The sequence below is a fragment of the Aythya ferina genome, assembly GCF_964211825.1.
Source record: "Aythya ferina genome assembly, chromosome: 28".
In the NCBI taxonomy this organism is placed as follows: domain Eukaryota; kingdom Metazoa; phylum Chordata; class Aves; order Anseriformes; family Anatidae; genus Aythya; species Aythya ferina.
Window position 1 is genome coordinate 1,018,774 of NC_140325.1, and position 20,426 is coordinate 1,039,199.

Below are 20,426 nucleotides of genomic sequence, written 5' to 3' on the forward strand. Positions count from 1 at the left end.
TAAAGTACAAATGTTTTCAGTGGGATTTGGTGTGAGGAAGCAAGCCTCTTCAAGTACCTTTAACTGCAGATGATGCTAACAGATCTGTTTTTCTCCATGTCCTTTGCTGTCATCTGCCAACTGAGTGAGGATGGAGAGAGGCTGTAGTTCTTGGGCCCTTAGACCGACTCCAGGGATGTGGATCTGTTTGCAGAGGATACTGAAACTCAAAGGCAACATCTCAGTTCTATAGATAAGGTGACTCCCTGAGGTGTAGCCAGAGTCCAGTGCTAAAGCTAGCAGAGCAGTGCCCTGAGTGGGTGATTTGAACACACAGTGGTTTTCTGGAACTTGTGCAGGACCACTCCATCTTGCTGGGCCATTTTTTTCTGTCTTCCGCTGTTTGGCTGTTCTCTTAATTGTTTAGCTCCTGGAAACACGTTTTTTTTGTTTATTTCACTGTTGGTGAAAAGCGTGCAGATGCACTGTTCTCCATGTGCACGCACCTTCTGTTTCACCAAAGGGCAAATCAGATGCTCAAAAAACCAGCCCAGTGCTGACCATCACAGGTCCATTGCCCAAAGCACATCGTGAACAGGCATCAGCAGGTCCTCCCAGCAATACGGTGAGAGGGGCCCCTGCAGAAGGCAAGAGTGAAGCACAGGGGTACTGGTAAGGGAGGCCAAGAAGCACGGCAGAGAAAGCTGGCAGTCAGTGCCATACATAAGTGGGCAGTGGAGTGGGAGAGGCACAAAGGTTGTGCTGGGGGGAAATGACTCTCCTGCTGCTGTTGGCCGTAGCTGACCTTTGTAAACTCATGTCATGTTCATGCCAGGCAAGACCTGCTTTGTGAACACAGTCAGCTGTCACAGCTTCCACAAAGCAACTGGCCAGGCTGTGTGTCTTCACAGAGAGATGAATGCTCTCCCATTCTGCTCTCCGTGCTTTCCAACCCTCTGCAATGCCCACTTCTGTGTGTTGGCAATTGGCTCAGTTGACTAACCTTGTTGTTCCTTCTTTCTCTCCTTCCTCCTATCCTTCCTCCCCATCCCCCCTACCTTCTCCAACCCAAATCTCTCTCCTCTGCTCCCTTCTCTGCTGGTCTCAGCCGGTCCCAGCGCTGCAGCCTGTTCAGTATTCTCCAAGCTCCTGCCCCCAAGTCCTCTTGCCAGTCTCTCCACCCCAGCAGTACAACCTGGTATAAATCCCATTTCCTCTTCTGCACTGCCTCTGTTGTACTCGTGTGCTGTGTTTGTGTTGTATGAGCTTTTGCTAATCAGGTATGTCACAGACACTGCACCCAGTGGGTTTGGGATTCAGGGAGGCCCTGCGCTGCAGTGGGATGCCAGAGGCTGTGGGACCCACCAGTGCCGGGCACTGCTGGAGTGTCTGGTCTTAGAAAGAGGCTGGGGAAGAGTAAGTGCCAAGCCCAGAGTTCCACTGGGAAGAGCTGCTTGTGCCCAGCACTGGGGTCCAGGGGCCGCTGCTGCCCTGCAGTTCATGGTCAGCCCCTGTGTTGTCTTGTTGGGAATGACGCGTTCTGTGTGGCATGGTGTGCCCTGCAGACACAGCATCTGGGCTGGGGCCACTCCTGCCTGTGTGGGGCCATGTATGGCACCAGTGTCTGCTGAGCTTCTGGGCTCCCCAGCAGCCCACGTACCCCTGTCCCCGTCCTGCAGTACGCTCGTGGTCTGTGGCTCAGTTCTGGGGATTTTTCCTGGGAGAGTCCCTGCACACAGAGTTGGGAGAAGGCGTCTGCCACCTACTTGGTAGAGCCATGTCCTACTTGCTGTCGTCCTACATGCTGTCCTCCTCCATCCTTCCCGCTTATCCCCAATGCAGGCTGACGAACTCAGCAACCCCTTTGGGCAGATCAGCCTCAGCCGGCAGGGCTCTACAGAAGCACCGGATCCTTCCTCTGCTATGTTCCAGTCATCCCTCATCTCCCAGCACCCGCAGCAGACTGGGTTCATCATGGCGACTCCTGGGCAGCCCATTCCCACCTCCAACTACTCCGCCTCAGGGCACACGGCCCCCACGCAGCAGGTGCTGCAGCCCCAGGGCTACATGCAGCCTCCCCAGCAAGTAAGGAGACATGTGAACCCAGAGGGGATGTGCCCCTCAGCACAAATCTGTCAGGCAAGGGGCTGCTGGGGAACAGGCAAGAGAATAAATGGTTTCCTGGGAGCGGGCCCCCTCTTTTTCTGCTGCTTCTTTGTGTTGGATCGATACAGAGGGGTCAAAGCACTTGGCCACATGCTCCCTTGCTAGGCTCAGTATGATTTCTGCCCCCTTGTCACTCTGAGCTCACAAGGCACTTGCCTGGGGAGCCCTCTGTCCATTTCTGGCTCAGACTGGGGGAGGGACAGTGACCAGATTCAGGACTGACACCTCTAAGCTCTCTTTGGGGTCTCGCAGGACATTATGGCTCTAGGATTGTTCCCCTGAGCTATGGTGAGAATTGTGCCTACTGTGCTCTTGCACTGCTGGGAAAAGCTTGGAAGTGCAGGCTTGGGAGGAGCGGGCAGGGGCTGCAGTTCCCTGAGGAGCCATCATCTGGCCAGAGCCAAAGCCCTGATTGGTATTTTTTTCAGCAGAAGTCAGGCCAGGTGAGAGAGAAAACTGGTCCTGAGGGTCCAGCTTTCTTGGTCCCACTTCTTCTTATGTTCTCATCACCATGTTGTTTTTTTTTGTTTGTTTGTTTGTTTTTGGTTGTGTTTTTTTTTTGATAGATTCAGGTTTCTTACTACCCTCCTGGGCAGTACCCAAACTCCAGCCAGCAATACCGATCTCTCAGTCACCCAGTGGCCTACAGCTCCCAGCGCACGCAGCAGCTCCCCCAGCAAACCCAGCAACCTGGTAAGGGATGGGGATGGAAGGGGGGAGGGAGCAGCATGTTTCCCTTCCCTGGCACTCCCTTGGCTCTTAAGGATCTCCCTTGCACTGTCTGGGTTCCGGCACTCTTCCTTGTCCTAAGGTGCTCTTCTGCCACTCTTTGCTGGATTTGCTGGCTAGAGAGTGCCTCTTGACAGTGCAAAGCAAAGCTGAAACTTGGCCTGGCTGCAGGGGCTTTCTTTTCTCTCCCTCTCAGCACGTAGCCTACACTGAGGTGCTGCAGGGTGCTGCCAGGAGCTTCCTTCAGCTCTTTTAACATCTTCCAGGAGGGAAGCCCTTTTCTCACTGTTTAGTAAGAGAAGGGGCCGAAGCAGGATTTCACCTCTCATACGCCAAGTCACAGGCTGCCTACCTTGGCCAGCTGCAAAACTGCTCCATTTAAATGTTCTTCTGACAGGTTTACAGCCAATGATGTCCAACCAGCAGCAAACATACCAAGGTGTAATGGGAGTGCAGCAGGCACAGCCCCCCGGGGGGCTCCTCAACAGCCAGAGGAACAGTATGGGGGGCCAGATGCAGAATATGATGGGAGTGCAGCAGGCACAGCCCCCGAGCCTCCTCAGCAGCCAGAGGAACAGTATGGGGAGCCAGATGCAAGGTCTGATGGTCCAGTACACTCCACTGCCTTCATACCAGGTAGGCATCGGTTGCTTTTCAGTGAGGGGCTGCTGGGGAGGGGACCTCAGCTCTGCAGGCCTTGCAGCGCCCTGCTGCAAGGGACGGAGCCAGAGTCAGGCATGTTCGTCTTGAGAAGATCATGCGTGTTTGCCAGCTAGGGTGGGGGACATGTTCACATTTGAACCAGTGTAGGGCAGCTCTTGAGAAGGACTGCGTGCCGCACCCTTAGCCACTGTGTTCCAAGAAGAGCTGAGAGAGGCTGCCCTTTCCTGGGCAAGATTGCTCCGGACAGCAGTAGACAACTGCCTGGTATCTCTTGTACCTTGTATGGACCTCAGTGGCGTCTCTTTGGGGTCAATTCTCCCTGCTACATTCCAGACAGCTGCTTCTCTCCTCCCTGCACAGGTTCCCGTGGCCAACGAGTCCCAGAGTGTGGTCCAGCAGCCCTTCCAGCAGCCAGTGCTCGTACCGGCCAGCCAGTCCGTACAGGGGGGGCTTCAGGCTGGGGGTGTACCCATCTACTACAGCGTCATCCCAACTGCCCAGCAGAATGGCACCAGGTAGAGCTTCTGTATCTCTGGCCTGCCATGGGGAGGGAGACCCTGCTGCCAAAAGGGTCCCACGTCCTACTCCTGCAGCTAGGGGAGGTGGTAGGGCACCATAAATGTCTCTTCAGCTTGCCCTGTGCTAAATCCCCTAGCCAGTGGTTCCTGGGCACAGCTGCCCTGCAGGATGCAGTGCTGCTCCCCCAGAGGCAGCTGTCTTTCCAGCTTCTCATGTACTGAGGGGGCTGCTTCTGCATACAGTCCTGCTGGTTCTTCCCCATCCTCTGCAGCTTCTCAGAGCACTTTCTGCTTCACAGCCCTTCGGTGGGGTTCCTTCAGCCGCCCGGCTCTGAACAGTACCAGATGCCACAGTCCCCCTCGCCCTGCAGCCCCCCACAGATGCAGCAGCAGTATTCAGGTAAGAGGGGTCCCCAGTCAGGGTTGGCATCAATTCTGCCTGGGTTGGATCAGGTTTCAGGGGCAAAAGGGGTGTAGGGGCTGCCAGTTCATAGACCAGTCTCTCTTACTGCTACCCGTCCCATGGCTCACTGTGAGTCCTCAGGATGTGGCAAAGTGATTTGGCTTCACAGGCTGATGCTGGCCTGTGCCTGGTGTCCCCAAACCTTGGCAGGTAGGGTAGGAGCCATAGCGAGTTGCTGTGGGCTGCAGACTCCCTCTGCTGGCAGCAGGGCTTAGTGTCACCGGGGCAGCTCATGGGGTGACAGAGCTGGATCCCTGCATCCTGTCCCAGCTGCAGGGGTGTGAGGTGGGGCCTGGTGAATTACTGCAAGAGCTGGAGCTGGAACCAGAACACTTGGGCTCTGCGCCCAGCTCTGGGGTCAGATCCTTTGCCTGGGGTTGTGTTGTGATGCTCAGAGAGGTCACACAAGTTGTCTTCGGCTCGTCCCCTCTTCTTGCATTTTTCCTGGATAAAAAGTCATCTCTCTGATGTAAGGCATGATATCAGAGATCTTGGCAGGGTTCTAGTAGGGCCTCTCTTCATCCACCTGGGCAGGCAGGAATGGTGAAGGAGAGAGTGAGGCAGAGGTGTTATTGGGAAGAGTGCAAGGCTGCAGTTGCTGCCTCTTCTTCCACAGCGAGCAGCAGCAGTGTGCAGAGCCTGGGCAATACTGCTGCTGTCCTCTCTCCCCAGGGGTGTCTCCATCAGGCCCTGGCGTGGTTGTGATGCAGCTGAATGTACCCAATGGCCCCCAGCCCCCCCAGAACGCCCCTGTGGTGCAGTGGAGCCACTGTAAGTACTACAGCCTGGACCAGCGGGGGCAGAAGCCAGGAGACCTGTACAACCCAGACACCAGTGCTCAGGTATTGAGAGGACTGGGAGGAAGGCGGCTCATCTTTTGGGAGCAGCCTGGTGGGAGAAAGAGGACGCCGGCATCTATGCTGTGTGCGTGGGCTGGGAGAAGGGGGTGGGCTCATCCCACGGTGGTGAGACAGGATCGGGACTGGTCACAAGCACTGGGAGTGTCTGACCCTCTCCCTCCTGCAGGCCAGCACCCAGCTGAACAGCCCCATCACGTCGCCCACGCAGTCCCCGACGCCGTCTCCTGTCACCAACCTCAACAGCGTCTGCACGGGGCTGAGCTCCCTCCCAGTCCTCACACAGTTCCCCCGGCCCATGGGTCCAGCACAAGGTAAGGGAAAAGAGTGGGAACAGCACAGGGGTGGGTCCTTCCTGTGATTTCTTTAGACACCTACCAATATTTGCTTCAAATTTTGTAGGTGATGGGCGTTACTCGTTGCTGGGCCAGCCGCTGCAGTATAATTTGTCTATCTGTCCCCCACCACTGCTCCACAACCAGCCCAACTACAATACACACCAGGTAAAACGGGGGCTGACCCCCATCCATCCTTTTCACTGCTGTGGGAGCAGAGCAAGACCCCCCCCACAGACCACACTGGGCTTAGAATTTCACCTTGTCCCTGGCTTTGCCTAGAAGCATTGTAAGCCCCAGGTCCTTGGGAGTGTCCTGGAACCAAGGCTGTGTCCTGGTCTCCTCTAACCTCAGAAGCACAGTGCCACTACAAAGGTGCCAGTGGTGCAGGTTTCACCCAGGTGTCTCCATTCCCCCTAGTCACATTTGGTCTTGCCCACCCGCTGCCCTGGGATGCACTGTGAGGCCACCATTTCTCCTCGGGTGACGTGCTGCTGTTTTTATTCTTTAAGGGACAGACTGGAATGAAACATGGAAACCGGAGCAAGAGGCACGCCCTCAAGTCAGCATCCACTGACCTTGGGACAAGTGATGTAGGCAAGTGACCTTCCTTGAGCAATTCCCCTTTTGCCCTCTGCCTGGTCCCTCCTGCACGGGGTGTAGGTGGCATTGGCAGAGATCCCAGATGCCCCCTCTGCCCACACAAGCATCCCACAGACCAGTTCCTGCCCCCACCACCTCCCCACGCACACCCCACAGCCCATGTGAGGCCTGACTGGGGCATGTGGGGATGCTCAGTCTCTCTCAGCTGTGTCCAGAGGGAGGTGAGGGGACAAGGGTTGCTCAGGTTGCAGTGAACGCTGCCTACACCGATCAAAGCTTTTGCGGAAGAGAGGGGAAAAACTATTTGAAAGGCAGGAATGAGCACCAGGTCACCTGGGCCCTATTGATGGCCCCCATGAGGGTTGAAATGATGGAGCAGGTGGGGCTGGCAGGCAGAACTCAGGGTTTTTTCCTCTGTCAGCAGACAGCAACTGCCCAGACCTCTGATACCTTGTTCCCACCATTATCCTCCCAAGCACCCCTTCCCTCTAATGTGCCAGTTTCCCAGTGGGGCCAGGAGCTGCAAAGCCCTCATCTCTATGAAGAGCTTTGGGATCTTCCAGGAGTGGAGGGAAGGACCATTTCCCTCCTGTTTCCCTCCCAGGAGTCCCCAATTGCTTGTGTCAAGCCAGAAGGAGTCTGGCTTCTCCCCCCAGTTGTGCAAGCCTTGCTGGCTGGGTGTGAGCCTGGCCTGTAGGGCAGGCAGTTTGCACGGGCTCTCTGGAGGCTCCAGATGTGTCCCCCACATCCCCTCCTCGTCACCAGCAAGCACAGCCGGTTGCAGGGGGCCCTTTAAGAGCAGCTTGCCTGGAGAGCTGTCCCCCCTCCCTGCAGCTGGCATGTTCATTACATGCCATGTTAATATTAGCAAAGAATCCATTCAGCCAGCCCTCCGCTAAGCCCAAAAGCCAGGGCTGGAGCCAGGAGGCAGCAGAAGTGTTTGGGTACCACAGGACAGAGGCAGAGAGTTTGGCACGACGCTGGCCTGGGTACACAAGGGGATCCTGCTCCCTGTGGGGGAAGCACAGTGGGCAAAGTCACGTTCAGGGTCTGCATATGTCAAGGTGCAACAGCCATCTGTCTGCGGGTGCAGCCTGTCCTCCCTGCCAGGGCAGAGGGTGGGAAGGTGGGGCAGGACACCTGGGAAAGCCCTAACTGAAAAGCCAAGCCCAGACAAAGGAAGCGAGGAGGACTTGGTGTTGCTGGAGCCCTGGGAAGTAGCAGTCTCCTCTTGGAGCTGACTCCAGGGGACTAGCAAGGGTCAGGATGGGGCATTGCAGGGACCAGGCTGGTAGGGGCGGCTTGAGGGGGAAGAAGTGACTGGCTTCAAAAAATACATTTCTGTTGTGGGGGCAGCTTAGCAAAGCTCTGCTTTCATGGGCGAGGTAGAGACCGACCGCTCCAACCCCAGAGCTGGTGAGGCATCAGATCCCTCCGTGCTGTTGCCACTCTAGAACCGCAGCTGCTGACATGTGCTTGTCTTTCCATCGCAGTGCTGGGCCGAGTGCTGGAGGTGACGGACCTGCCTGAGGGCATCACACGGACAGAGGCTGACAAGCTCTTTACCCAGCTTGCGATGGCTGGTGCCAAAATCCAGTGGCTCAAAGAGACTCAGGGGCGTCGCGGAGATGGGGTTGGCGGGGACAGCAACGGGACTCCAGAGAACAGCAGACACACTGACCTTGCTGCCTTATACACCATCGTGGCCGTGTTCCCCAGCCCGCTGGCTGCCCAGAATGCCTCCCTCCGCCTCAACAACTCCCTCAGCCGCTTCAAGCTGCGTGTGGCCAAAAAGAACTACGACTTGCGAGTGCTGGAACGTGCCAGCTCACAGTAGGGCTCATGCATGGGCACAGAGCACACTGGACTGCAGGCACTTCCCTCTGCCTTCTCTCCTCCTTTCTGCCCTCCCTTCTTCTCGCCCTCCTTCCTGGATATATTTATATGGACTTAATTAAGAGACAAGAAATTGATTTTTTTTTTTTTGGAGTGACGCCCATGCCCACCCACCTTACCCTGTGTATATTGTTTTGTTAAGCACTGTGTTGAACTGCACATACAGGTGTTGATTGGTATGTTCACTGCACATTTTATTTAATCTGGTTATTATTTTGGGGGGTATTTTTGTTTTTGTTTGGGGGGAGGTTGTTTTTAAATATAAAAAGAAAACTTGTCCATCACTTTAACGCTGTTTTACCATTCTCTGTCAGTACCAGTGCTAGGGGTTTTCTGTTTGCTTCTTTGAGGTAAGATGACAGCCAGAGAGCAGAATGAGCTCCCTGGCTTTCAGGAGGGTGTGTTCCTGCCCCGGTCCTGCCCCATGCTTGGTGCTTGGTGTGTGCAAGGGCTTGTGGCCTTGCCAAGGCTGGGAGCTGAGACTGGGAAAGGAGCACTGCACCCTTTGACCTGGGTCTGGGTCCCCCTTTTGGATGTTCATAGCCTCTTTTCCCAGCAGCTGGGCCCCACGCAGCTGTGTGGGATGGCATTTGGGGTGTCCCCGGCTGTATTCCCTGCCAGGGGGCACCAGGATTAAATGGGAGAAGCCCTTGAGCTGCTAGATGCAACCCTCCTGCCCTGCATGTACAGGAGTTGGGCTGGTACCAACCTCACCATGGCACTGCACGCAGCAGCTGGAGCCTCTTGCCACACTTGGACACTACCTTCACAAGCAGGTGGAGAGGTAAAAGCTACCTGGAAGGGCTGGGCTCCAACCCATGCTCCAGGGCCACCCACAGCCTCTCGGGGACAGAGGTCCAGGACCTCTGGCACTGGGGTTCAGCTCCAGGACCACAGAACCCAGCACAGGCAGCAGTGGGTTCCCTGTGCACGTTTCTGTCCCAGCGGAGAGCAGACCAGCAGGGTTTGCTGCCCGGGACAGCCACCAGAGCCCGGTACCCACTGCTGCCCCGCTTTCCTTTCCCTCTCCCAGCTGCAGGGGCATTGAATGCAGCAACAAATGAGGCAGTGGGGCTGGTGGAGTACTTGACGTGCCCTGGCTCTGTGGCTGCCCCGTGCCAGGGGGTGGGTGGGCCGCTGTGACGCCCAGCAACCCACCAACGCAAATAGCCAGCGGCTCCTCCACCCCGCTCCCCTCCCGGCTCGCGCATGGGCTCCAATTTCTCGGCGTCAGCCTCCGCCAGCGCTCAGCTGTCGGCTCCCCTCTGGCCTGTCACTCCCGCTCTCCACGGGACTGGGGCGGCTGCCCCCCTCCCTGCGCACCCAGCACATTGGGCTGGGGGCTCCGCAGCCAGCAAAGGCTCTGACACCGGCCACCCCTTGCAGGGTTTTTCGTCGCGGGACGTGAGCTCCGAACACGGCGTAAGTGCACAGCTCCCCTTCCTCGTGGCCACTGACCCCCCCCAAGCCCTCCCCCACCCCACACACGTCACTGCAAGGCCCCGGGGCCCCTTGGCTCCAGCAGCACCCCTTGCCCCAGGACTCCCCAGCCCCCATCGCTGTTTCCTTAATGGTCATCCTGGGGGGTTTCCATGGGGGTATGTGGGAGCCCGGGGTTAGGTAGCACCAAACATGGTGATGTCTGGGTGGAGGGGCTGTGCAGATGGTGGGCTGGCTGTCAGAGATGGAATCAGGAATGTTTTGGGGGGATGCAGGAGAGATCCCATCCCCTTGGTAGCACTGGGCTGCTGGGGAGGAGAAAGCAGGGCTGTGCCATGATGTCGGACAGTGAAACATGCACGCCTGTCACAGGGGGCCAAGAGTGGCACCGTTTGCAGTTTAATTGTGAGATGGAGATGTCTGGGCAGAAGTGACGCATGCAGGTAGCCCAGGGTCTGGCTCACAGCACTTGGCACTGTGTCTCTGAGCCTGCGAGCAGCGGTGCTGCGTGCGCTGGGCTGGGAGCAGCGCCTGCTGCTCTCCAGTCTCTGCAGCAGGGCCCCTGGGACTTGTCCCCAGCAAAGGTGGCCCCTTCCTGGGGCAGGCAGGGTGGCAGGAGATGACACTGCCTCGGGGGATGCTCCCCATCCAGCAAGGTCTGGCTGTTCCTGCTCCCTCCAGGGACCTGCAGTGGGGCCAGCCCTAGCCAACACCGTGTCTCTGTTTTCCCCGGTAGTATGACAGAGAAGGAAGTGCCAGAGCCGCCAGCTTCACCCGCTTCAGGTGGGAAACCCAAGAGCCGGGTAAGTGGGTACCTGCAGGACAGCTTGGGCAGGTGGGGGGAAGCCAGCTTCCTAGCACAGTCCCTGCAGCAGCTGCAGGAGCCTTTGTGGGCTTGGGAATGCAGGACCCTTTGTGGGATCAGGAATGCCTACCAGGCCCCAAGGCAAGTGGGGCTCTAGATGGCCATTTGCCAGTTTGGAGCGCTGCATCCCCACAGACTCACAGCTGCTCCTTTTTTGGGGACCTCACTGGGCTGGGAGAAGGACCCCATCCTCCCAGCATTTCTGCCCCAGGGTTCCTGGATTTACCCCCACCTAGGGGGGAAGAAGGGGTCTCTAGGTCAGAGCATGGGAGCAGAGAGCCGGGCACCAGCTTTTCTGCCTGCCTTCCTCGCCTCTGCACCCACAGTGCACAATGCATCCTCTCCTGTCCCAGCAGCTACAGAAGCTGAAGCAACTTTTCCAGCGAAAACCCAAGGAGGAGGTGGCGCCAGATCCGCAGCCCAATGGGGAGCTTGTCAGCCCCTCAGGGGGACCCATCTACTACATCTACGAGGAGGAGGAAGAGGAGGAAGAGGAGGAGGAGCCTGAGCCCCCTCCTGAGCCCCAGAAACTTGTCAATGACAAACCCCACAAGTTCAAGGATCATTACTTCAAAAAGCCCAAGTTCTGTGACGTTTGTGCCCGCATGATCGTCCGTGAGTCCCACGGGTGCTCGGGCTGGGGGCCGCGGGCAGGGCGAGGGCTGGGGGCCAAGGCTGGCGAGGGCCCGAGCCCAGCCGTTCCCACAGCTGCAGTGTCACGTTGCCTCTCCTTTCCCCCCCGCCACCCCCCCACGGCCAGTCAACAACAAGTTCGGCCTGAGGTGCAAGAACTGCAAAACGAACATCCACCACCACTGCCAGTCCTACGTGGAGATGCAACGCTGCTTCGGTAAAATCGTGAGTGCTCCCCCCAGCCCTGGGCTCACGGCGCCTCCCCGCAGGGAAAACCCCAGCACCACAGTGGGGAGCGAGCGGCTGGGTCCCTGCAGCCATAGCCTGGGTGCCGTCACCCCATCACCCCCCTGCCCTCCTGGTTCTGAGGGGTTGCCCAGCACCCTGAGCTACCTCCAGGCACCATGTCCACCGCCGAGCCCTCATGGGTCTGGGTGGTGGCGATGCTCTGACCCCCCTCCCACTCCTAGCCCCCAGGGTTTCGCCGGGCGTACAGCTCACCCCTGTACAGTGACCAGCAGTACGCCTGTGTCAAGGAGATGCTCTGTAAGTAGTGTCCCCATGCCGGGGCTGTCCCCCTCTCCTCACATCCCGTGGCCAAACCCCTCTCACAGTGTCTGTGCCCCAGCAGCAGCCAACAGGAGTGACCCTGTGTTCGAGACCCTCCGGACAGGCGTCATTATGGCCAACAAGGAGCGCAAGAAAGGGCAGGATGACAAGAAAAATGTGAGTGCAGGGCTGAGCTGTCACCCCAAAGGCACGAGGGTCCTGGCCCCGCAGCCTGTGCCCCAGTGCCACCCGGAGCTCCCTGCCCACTGACTGCTCTCTGCCTTGCAGCCTTTGGCTGCGATGATGGATGAGGAACCCGAGGCCACAAAACCAGAAGGGGGCAAAACGGAGGGCGGTGAGTGCATGGGACAGGGAAGGAGCTGCGGGGAGGACTGTACAGAAGGGGCCCCCCCAGGGTGGGATCTGCCCTGCAGACAGGGGGTCTCCAGTTCAGGTCTTGGATCTCCTGAGCATAAGAGGTCCTGGAGACGAGGCTGGTGCCATGGGTGGGGTGGCAGCAGCAGGAGAAATGTCACCACCACCACTCCCCTCCCATTTCCAGGCACTTCTGAAGGGGACAAGAAGGCTGAGAAGAGCACGACAGATGATAAGGTATGCATCATCCTCACCCTACACCCCAAAGGCTCTGAGCCCTCCCTGCTGGGCTCCCTGGGGCTGTGCCCAGTCTCCCTGTAGCCCTGAACCCCCCTTTCTTGCTCTCCAAGAACAAGAAGCCCCAGCCGGGGATGCGTGGTGGCTATCTACAGTCTCACTATTTTGTGGCGCTTTATCGCTTCAAAGCCTTGGAGAAAGATGACCTGGATTTCCCGTGAGTTCGCAGCCACACGGTGGGCACGGGAGTGATGGGGGGAAGGGCTGTCCAGTGGGGAGGGGGAGATGCCATCACCTCAACAGTGAGGTTCTCGGAGCCCAGAGGGTTCAGCCACTTAATGAGGGCAGAATTTAGAGCCATGCTGGCTCTGGTGTAGGTTTTGTGGATTTTCTGCCCATATGGGTAAAGCATCGAGGGGGAGCCCTGGCTCTCACTGAGCCAGCTCTCCCAGCTCCCAGGTTTTGGGCACAAGCCTCATTTCTAAGGTTGCTGGTGTTTGTCTTTTATGGTTCCGCTGATTTATTGCACCCCAGACTTGAGGCTGAGCTGCTCATGTACAGGACCTGTCCATGAGTCCGTGAGCTGTGTGCATCCTCCACATGGAGCCCTAAGAGTCTGTGCCACGGGAAGAGCAATTTTCCTTTTCTCCCATAGCAGAGTGGTCCCAGCCCCCCTCACACCAAGCCCTTCCTTCCCTTTGCAGGCCAGGGGAGAAGATCACGGTGGTTGATGACTCCAATGAGGAGTGGTGGCGGGTAAGGCTGATATCCTGCAGACACAGAGAGAAGACATGCAGAGCTTAAAGAAAAGGGAGAGCTCGACTGGAGGTGCAAATTGCACTCCAAGGGCACAGACCCCTAAATTTGCTGTGTTTTAATCAACGCACAATCTGCAGGCTGAGGGTATCTGGGGGTCTTATAGATTGACTCCAACCCCTGCCTGACATCCATCCGTGGACTTCTTTCAGGGGAAGATTGGTGAAAAAATTGGCTACTTCCCCCCGAACTTCATCATCCGGGTGCGGGCTGGCGAGCGGGTGCACAAGGTGACTCGCTCCTTCGTGGGCAACCGGGAAATTGGGCAGATCACGCTCAAGAAGGATCAGGTGAGGCAGGACCAGGTGGTCACAACCAGTGCTTTTTGAGCCCCCCATCTCTGCCCCAGCCCCCTTTCATTAACTGCCCCCCTCCCTCGATGTCTGTCTCCCCCAGCACCCTGTACTGGACCCTTTCTGTTGTCCCCCTCTTCCTGGGGGTCACCCCCTTCCCCTGCTGACCAGGGCCCACGCACCTCACCCACACCCCTTTCCCCCCCAGATCGTGGTGCAGAAAGGTGAGGAGGTGAACGGTTACGTAAAAGTCTACACCGGCCGCAAAGTGGGGCTCTTCCCCGTGGACTTCCTGCAGGAGATCTGAGCAGGGCAGCATCCCGGGGCCCCCCAGCTGGGGGGACGGATGGACCCTGGCTGCAGGGAGCTGCGGAGCCAGGCAGGGATGGCTGGCACCCTGTCCCTGATGCCTGTGGTGATGGGGCCTTCGGTGGGGACCGTCTCCACCAGGACTGGGCAGGCCAGGGGCACGGGAGGTGCCACTCTGGGGCTGTTCCCCTCTGGGGCTTTTGGTGCCTGCAGAGACCCTGGGTGTGAGGAGGGGGCTGCTTGGATGCCACCCAGCTCCTGTGCCTTGGGTGGTGGATGACTTGGGGGTGTCAGTGGGGTTCTGTCCCAGTGCTCTGGACTGTGTAATTCTGTGTTTTGGCAATACATGTCTGCTCCTGAGCCCTCCCCGCTTTGAACGTCCTTGAGAGGGGGGGGTCACCACAGTGCTGCTGCGGAAGGGGCTGCAGTGATGCTTTCCTGCACAGCCCATGCGTGACACTCTGTGCGGCACGTTCCTGCCTCGCGTGTGTGCCTGGAACTTCGGCCCAGCCTCCCCCAGGCCTCGCCCACACAGGCCCCCTCTGCCCCCAGCTCCTCTGGTGGAACCCTGGCACCCAAGGGTGCTCCACGCGTGCACTGAGCTGGCCCAGCCTCGGCAGGGGCCCCATGTTCCCCCGGCCTGCACAGGGCTGGGGCCGAGTGCTGGCAGTGGGCCCAGCGGGGCCCGAATAGGGGCTGTGGGTGACAGGTGACAGTGCCAGGGACGGGTCAAGTCCTTGGAACCATGGGGCGAGCACCGAGCCAGGAACAGGTGCCCGCCCAGGACAGCGGACAGGGGGGCTCCATCCAGGCCCCCGCAGCCTCGGCCCCTTGCGAGGGCAGCACTCGGGGTTCCACTGCGAGGACTGGGGCAGGGCCCACCGAGGTCACAGTACCCATGGGGACGGGGATGGGGACAGGGCCACTGGGGCCCCTTGGCAGGGCTCCCAGCACCAGCCTCAGCGGGCCCCATGCAGCTGCCCCGGCCTTGCCTCTGGGCTGAGGGGGGGCGCTGCTGCTGCACGACGTTCCTCCATGCATATGAATGCAAATGTATGCAAATCTATGCAAAAAAGCTCAGCTGCAGTGGTGCCCCCTCGTGGTGTCTCGCAAAGTAGCCCCAGCCCAGTGCTGCGGGGAGCGTTCATGCAAGGGTCCAAGGGCAAAGCAGCCTCCGTGCTGCCCCCCAAGGGGCTCCCCAAGACCCCACCGCTGCCCCCCACTCCTATGTCTGCAGGGGTCCCAGGTCACGCAGCAGGGCCCTCACTGCCTGCAGCTTCACCACCACTGCTGGAAGCAGCCCCAAAGCAAGGCACCGCCGTCCCTCAGTTCCTGCACCCCAGAGCTCAGCATTGGACCCCCAGGAGGGGGTGACAGCCCCCAGCCCCAGGGGCATTTGTTCCTTGTTACCCAGCAGGCTGGGGCCAGGTTGGTATCGGGCACAGACACCCTGTCCCCCAGTACGAGTGTCTCAGGAGCCAGCTGGGAGGTGTACTGGGTATACTGGAGGCCCATAGGCAGAAGGGAATGATGAAAAGGGAGGGGGGGTGCGGGGTGCCACACACCACAGCATGCCTGGGGGCAGCACATAGCCTCCAGGACTGTTTCCTCCCTGCTCATCTCCTCTCTGCCAGGCAGCTTTTAAATGCGGAACCATTAAAATTTTCCACCTCATTTGCAGCTTCTCATATGGTTAATTTTACTGGGACTGTCTATTTATTTATTTGCAGGGCCCCGCAGGGGGGTGCTGAGGAGGGCTGGAAGCTGATTTGCTGCATCTGGGAAGTAGGGAGGAGAAGGGGGGAGCCACCCAGGGAAGGGGTAGGGCTCCAGCTAATTTAACAGCTGAAGAGAACAACTTAATTAGAGTCATCTGGAAAATTGGGTAAAACCCTTTTCATTGCCCCCCCAACCTACCCCCAGGCCCCTTCCCTGCCAGCAGCCATGGACTTCCCGGGAGGCTGCGCACGTTTTGGGGTGGGGAGGCAGAGCTGGGGCCCCACCTCCCAAGCAGATGGCCTTCATTACATGCAGGATCTAATTGGATTGATCAGCAGTTAATATGAAATTAAAAGGTGATTCCCCCCCCAGCACCACATGTGCATCCTGGCTGTCCAGGTGCTCCCTGCAGCCGCTCCGGGCCCAGGGGTGCAGGTCCCTGGCAAGAGCGATGCAGGCAGAGGAGGGGAGGGCTGGGGGGCTGTTGGCACCTAATGGGGCAAGGGGCTGAGTGCCACGGCCATCCTGCGTGGGAGGGATGGACGCTGCCAGGTGACCATGCATGCCATGCTCACCCACTGGCTGCACACACCGGTCTGCGTGCTCGTAACACACTGTGGCTGCAAGGCACAAGGTCAGGGTGTGCTCGTGCTCCCCATTAGCTTGCAGCCTGGTTGTGACCCAGCTGTGACACACAGGGGCAGTGACTCTGCTGGTGGGGGGACAGCCAGTGTCCCACTGCTAAACCCTCTGCAGCTGGGTTATACGAAGGGGGTCTGCTCCCCACCCCACCCCATGTGTCACGTGGGGAATGTCAGAGTGGAGGAGCCACCCTGACCTGCTAGATTAATCACCTCAATTTCTCTGTATGTCTCACAAAAGGTCAGGAGTCCTTGCAAGGCTCAAAATTAATTGAGGTACCGCTGCTCTCGTGCTGGATCCATACATCACCCCAGGAGAGCAGCACCAGCAGGGAGGGGCTGGGGCCCCAGTGCACAGTCCTGCAGGCAGCAAGCCCCAGGCAGCACAGCTGGAAGCGGGGGTCCCAGGGCTGCGTGGGCACCCCACAGCCTGTCCACTGCTTGTCCCCATGCAGGAGGCCTGGCCCCCAGCGCCCCCCGCCTGTGTGGCTCTGCCTGAACCTTCTCCTCCAGCTGGGCTGATGCGATGATCAGAGGATTGTTCTCAATCCTAAGGCAGAAAAAAAAAAAGCATTAAACTAAACCAAACTGTCTCATCTCCCCTCCCCACCTGCCCTCCCCCCCCCCACCTGCCACACACGCACCCTGCCATAAATCAGCATAAATGCAATTTACATATTTATGGTATTTATCCAGTAACTGTCCTGTCCCAGATTAAACGTGCCCCAGGGATCACCCCGGGCTCCTTATCTGTGCCAGGGTGCTCCCAGGAAGGAGCAGCTCCGCTGTGAGATTTGAGCAGGGCGCGCTGCGCTAGGCAGCCGCCTGCATCTCCCCCACTCCCAGCGAGTCCAGGGAGAGGAGGATGGAGAGGAAAATCCAGTGGTGAGCAGCAGCCCTGCCCCACAGCCTTGCTCTTCTGCCCAAAACCCCCTTCTGCTTGGGGACAGAGCCCAGACCCTGCTGCCTCCCACCCAGCCCAACACCTCTCCTTGGGGTTTTCTCCTGTCCCTCCTTTCCTGGTGTCCCCCAAGCCCAACTGTGCTGTTGGGGCAGAACCATCCCCCCTCCCCCCCCAGGCCCTCTGCTACCTGAGTGCCCCGACCCGCGCAGGACCTGTGTCATTGAGGGCTGTGGGGACCCTGTTGGTCTCCAAAGGGAGGGGTGTCTCCGGCTCTGGGGTGCTCCCTGCCCTGGGGTGTCCCCTGGCTGTGCTCCTGTGCAGGGGGGAGGTTGGGGGCCGCAGCTCCACTCTGACAGCTCCTTGTCAGCAGTAATGACCGGCTCTGAGTCCAGCCAGGCCCCAGGGCTTGGTGCTGAGCTCGTTAGGGGGGATTTAATGAGGGCAGGAGGCAGGCGCTGCCTCTGGCTGTTTGTCGCAGCCGCTCTGGCCTCAGCCTGCCTAGACGGCTTGGGTGTTTGCACGGTGGTCCCTGGCAGGGCTCATTCTGCTGCCCCCCTCAGCCCCCACCTCTGCCCCATGCTATGCCCCCCAGCTAAGCCCCCAGTCACCCACCACTGGGAGCACCGGTTCCTACTCTGCCACCCATGTCCACCATGCTGGAGCTGATAGGACTGGGGCATCCTGATGCTGTTTTCCCCCAGCCCAGGGGGTGAGGCTGCACCCCCTGGAGACAGGGAACCATGGAGGGGCCACTTGCACTGCTTTTCCTCACCTGGGGTCTGGCAAAAAGGCTGCTAGGACTGAGAACGCCCTGCTGAGGGGGAGATGGAGTAAAGCCAGGGCTGTGGGATGCAGCCGGGAGGTGCCTTCCCCCATCCCTGCTCCGGGTGCGCAGGGTGCCGGCACAGGCTGCTCCAGGCAGTGTGGGGGCTCTCCAAGGTGGGGAGAGACCAGGTGAGAGGACTGGAGGCTGAGCCTCACACCCATGGTCCTGGCTGCAATTTGCACCCTCTGTGCTCTGAGGCATCCGGGAGTCCTCCTCGGCTCAACAACAAGCTGCGTAAACAGGAGCCTGCAGACAGTGTTAATTAGTTAAATATTTGGCAAGGCAGAAGGCACAGGAAGAATCTGAACAAGCTGGAGGGGACAATGCGCTGCCCCCTGCCCCACTGCCTGCAGCAGAGCAGACCCCAGGCGTCCAGGGAAGATCTGGTCCTGCTGGGAGCAGCTCACGCCTGCTGCAGGCCCTGCAGCCCGCCAAGGAGCTCTGGGTCTGCATGGAATAGGACGCTGGTGAGGAGGGGGTCCCCAGAGACCCCCAGCCACCCCACTTTGCTGCCTAACTCAGAGTCATGCAAGCTGGCGGCTCCTTGTTCACAGCCCCTGGTGGGCCCAATCCAGAGGTCCCAAACTCGTGTTTGCCCCATCAGTTTTGCTCATGACCTCAGTGGCACAGTAAAATCCACCTGGGCATTAACCAAGGGCAGCGATGAGTTGCAGGGGGGCACAGATTTGCCTCCAGCTGGGGGAAGTCCCTGACGAGGGCTGGCAGAAGGATTCTGGCTGGTGTGGGGGTGCTGAGCACCATCAGTGGGACCTGGTATTTCAGAGCAGCACCTGCCCCCCCCGGCTGCCCCCAGCCCTGACCTCCAGACCGTGGGGTCTGTCCTCCCCAGTCCTCAGATGAGGCTGAAACACCCCAAAGCCCAGCTGGGGAGCGACGACCGTATGCAGCTTCCGTCCCCACAGCCCCTGTGATGTGAACTAAATCCATCCTAATTAGCACTGATTTGCATGGGGAAATTAAAATTAATCTAGCCTGGGTTCATTGGAATTAGTGATTCTAGTTGGGCACATCAGAAAGTGGCAGACGGACAGGCAGGGCAGGGCTTGGTATGGTAGAAAGCTGTCTGCCCCCCACGTGCCCCCGTGCCCTCCCTGGGGCTCTGCCCCACGCCCCTGTCCTGGCCCCACAAGACCCCAGCACAGGGCTCAGATGCCTGGGGTCAACCCCGCGCCCTTCCTGGGTGCAGGGGGGGTTGGTGCATTCCCCCCCCCCACCCCCCCATCCCATGGCTGTTCCTGGCTGCAGAACAGGGAGAGCAGTGCTCGTCTGACCCCACTGCCCCATCCCACGCCTGGTTTCAGGCAACGGCAGGAGTGCGAAGGGCACGAAGGGGCCGGTTCCTGCATCTCCAGGGTGGGAGATGCTGCAAGACCCCAGGGGGGACAACAGACAGGTGTGTGATATACACGCACACATACTCATATCAGCATGCTCCCGTGCACACATGGCCATGCATGGCTCCGTGTGAGTCCTCGCACACCTACTTCTGTGCATGGTTCCTTACACATCTGCATGCGTGTGGCCCCTGTGCTTGCCGTGCAGGAGTGTTCTCGTGGAGCCCCCGGTCTGGCAGGGAGTGGGCACAGCGGGGGGAGCCCAGGCCATGCCCCCGTCAGCAAATTCCAGTCCCAGCCGTCCCCAATTCTGGCGCTGCCGGGCCTGGGGGAGCACTGCGGCTCATTGGTATGGGGTCCGTGGCAGCGCAATGAGCAGAATTATCAGCACGCTCATGAAAAATTAACCAGGCAAAAACAGCTGGGCAGGAGCTTTGTCTGCTGGGGCTGGGGGCGGCACGGCGTGGGCAGGCTGGCGTCGTCCAGGCAGCTGCAGGATGGGAGCTGGTGTCTGCCTCTGCTCCACAGGTCATCCCCGCCTGCCGCACGCCTTCCAGCCCCCAAAGCAGGGCCGTCAATCTGGGATTGTCCCAGACCCGTGGCAGCTGCGTCCCCTGCCCCGTCCCTGTCTGCTGGGGCACGTCTGGTCGTGGTGACCCCATTGCTGGCCCACGGGATTTCAGTCTGGCTGACAGGAGCGAGACCTCCATCTCCTGCGGCCACATTTGCAAGTCAACCACGAGCTCTGCAGCAGTGGTGGGGGCTACTGGGGGACAGGGACGGAGGCACCCTGGGGAGGGGAGCAGGAACAGAGCAGCCTTTCGTTGCTGCCCCCCCCCCCCCGGACATCTATGGCTGGTTTGGGGAGGGGGTGCAGCTTTTCTATAGAGCTGTTATTGCCACCACCACCCCCCCGCCCATCCACAGGGCTGTAAACACTCAATTAAGCACGAGCGCCTGGTCCTGCCTTCCCTGTCGCTGCTGGTAATTATGTAGGTTTTTCGGTGTCAGGCACCGCGGGGAAGCGCGATTACAGCTAATTGGAGCGGCTCTCCCCAGCCCAGGCCCTTCTGCAGCTGCTGGAGCTGCCATGTGACAGCAGCTCTGCACCCCCCAACCCTGAGTCTCCCCCCCCCCCCCAGTTCTGCACCACCACCACCCCGATTTACACCCACAGGATGCCTGGGTGCTTCCCACCTGCCTGGCTGGAGATGTGGGGATGGGTGAGGATCCAGGTGGGTGTCTGTGTGCCAGG

At 59.2% G+C, this 20,426-nt stretch overlaps 2 protein-coding genes across 11 annotated transcripts in view; both read left to right on the plus strand.

Moving 5' to 3' along the window:
* The window catches only part of R3HDM2 (R3H domain containing 2), a 56,725-nt gene extending 48,232 nt beyond the window's left edge, over window positions 1–8,493 (plus strand). For 7 of the 9 annotated variants that reach the window (XM_084499741.1, XM_084499736.1, XM_084499735.1 and 4 more), the window contains 11 exons: window positions 1,088–1,177; window positions 1,822–2,064; window positions 2,712–2,838; window positions 3,272–3,510; window positions 3,898–4,052; window positions 4,355–4,455; window positions 5,191–5,360; window positions 5,545–5,689; window positions 5,778–5,878; window positions 6,223–6,307; window positions 7,807–8,493. In XM_084499741.1, the coding sequence (XP_084355867.1) occupies window positions 1,088–1,177; window positions 1,822–2,064; window positions 2,712–2,838; window positions 3,272–3,510; window positions 3,898–4,052; window positions 4,355–4,455; window positions 5,191–5,360; window positions 5,545–5,689; window positions 5,778–5,878; window positions 6,223–6,307; window positions 7,807–8,150 (1,800 nt within the window). In that variant the 3' untranslated portion in view covers window positions 8,151–8,493. The remainder of the gene's footprint in view (window positions 1–1,087; window positions 1,178–1,821; window positions 2,065–2,711; window positions 2,839–3,271; window positions 3,511–3,897; window positions 4,053–4,354; window positions 4,456–5,190; window positions 5,361–5,544; window positions 5,690–5,777; window positions 5,879–6,222; window positions 6,308–7,806) is intronic. The other 2 variants (XM_084499739.1, XM_084499740.1) reach the window with 2 other exon arrangements.
* Window positions 8,494–8,621: 128 nt separating this feature from the next.
* STAC3 (SH3 and cysteine rich domain 3) lies at window positions 8,622–14,086 on the plus strand. Of its 2 annotated transcripts, none has more exons than XM_084499745.1 (12): window positions 8,622–9,631; window positions 10,386–10,452; window positions 10,868–11,129; window positions 11,275–11,372; window positions 11,618–11,693; window positions 11,779–11,873; window positions 11,985–12,051; window positions 12,259–12,308; window positions 12,422–12,525; window positions 13,013–13,064; window positions 13,277–13,414; window positions 13,626–14,086. In XM_084499745.1, exons 2-12 carry the CDS (start codon window positions 10,387–10,389, stop codon window positions 13,722–13,724), a joined length of 1,107 nt encoding a protein of 368 aa, XP_084355871.1. In that variant the 5' UTR covers window positions 8,622–9,631; window position 10,386; the 3' UTR covers window positions 13,725–14,086. The 2 variants fall into 2 exon arrangements, with proteins under 2 accessions (XP_084355871.1, XP_084355872.1); XM_084499746.1 differs by having other exon boundaries at window positions 10,871–11,129.
* Window positions 14,087–20,426: the final 6,340 nt, after the last annotated feature.

What these genes read in the sequence shown, in the direction of transcription:
- STAC3 (XM_084499745.1), top strand. Translation starts at nt 10,387, where the DNA reads ATGACAGAGAAGGAAGTGCCAGAGCCGCCAGCTTCACCCGCTTCAGGT. An exon ending in CTGTGTCAAGGAGATGCTCT is followed by an intron (nt 11,694 to 11,778) that starts GTAAGTAGTGTC and finishes GTGCCCCAGCAG; the next exon opens with CAGCCAACAGGAGTGACCCT. An exon ending in AAAGATGACCTGGATTTCCC is followed by an intron (nt 12,526 to 13,012) that starts GTGAGTTCGCAG and finishes TTCCCTTTGCAG; the next exon opens with GCCAGGGGAGAAGATCACGG.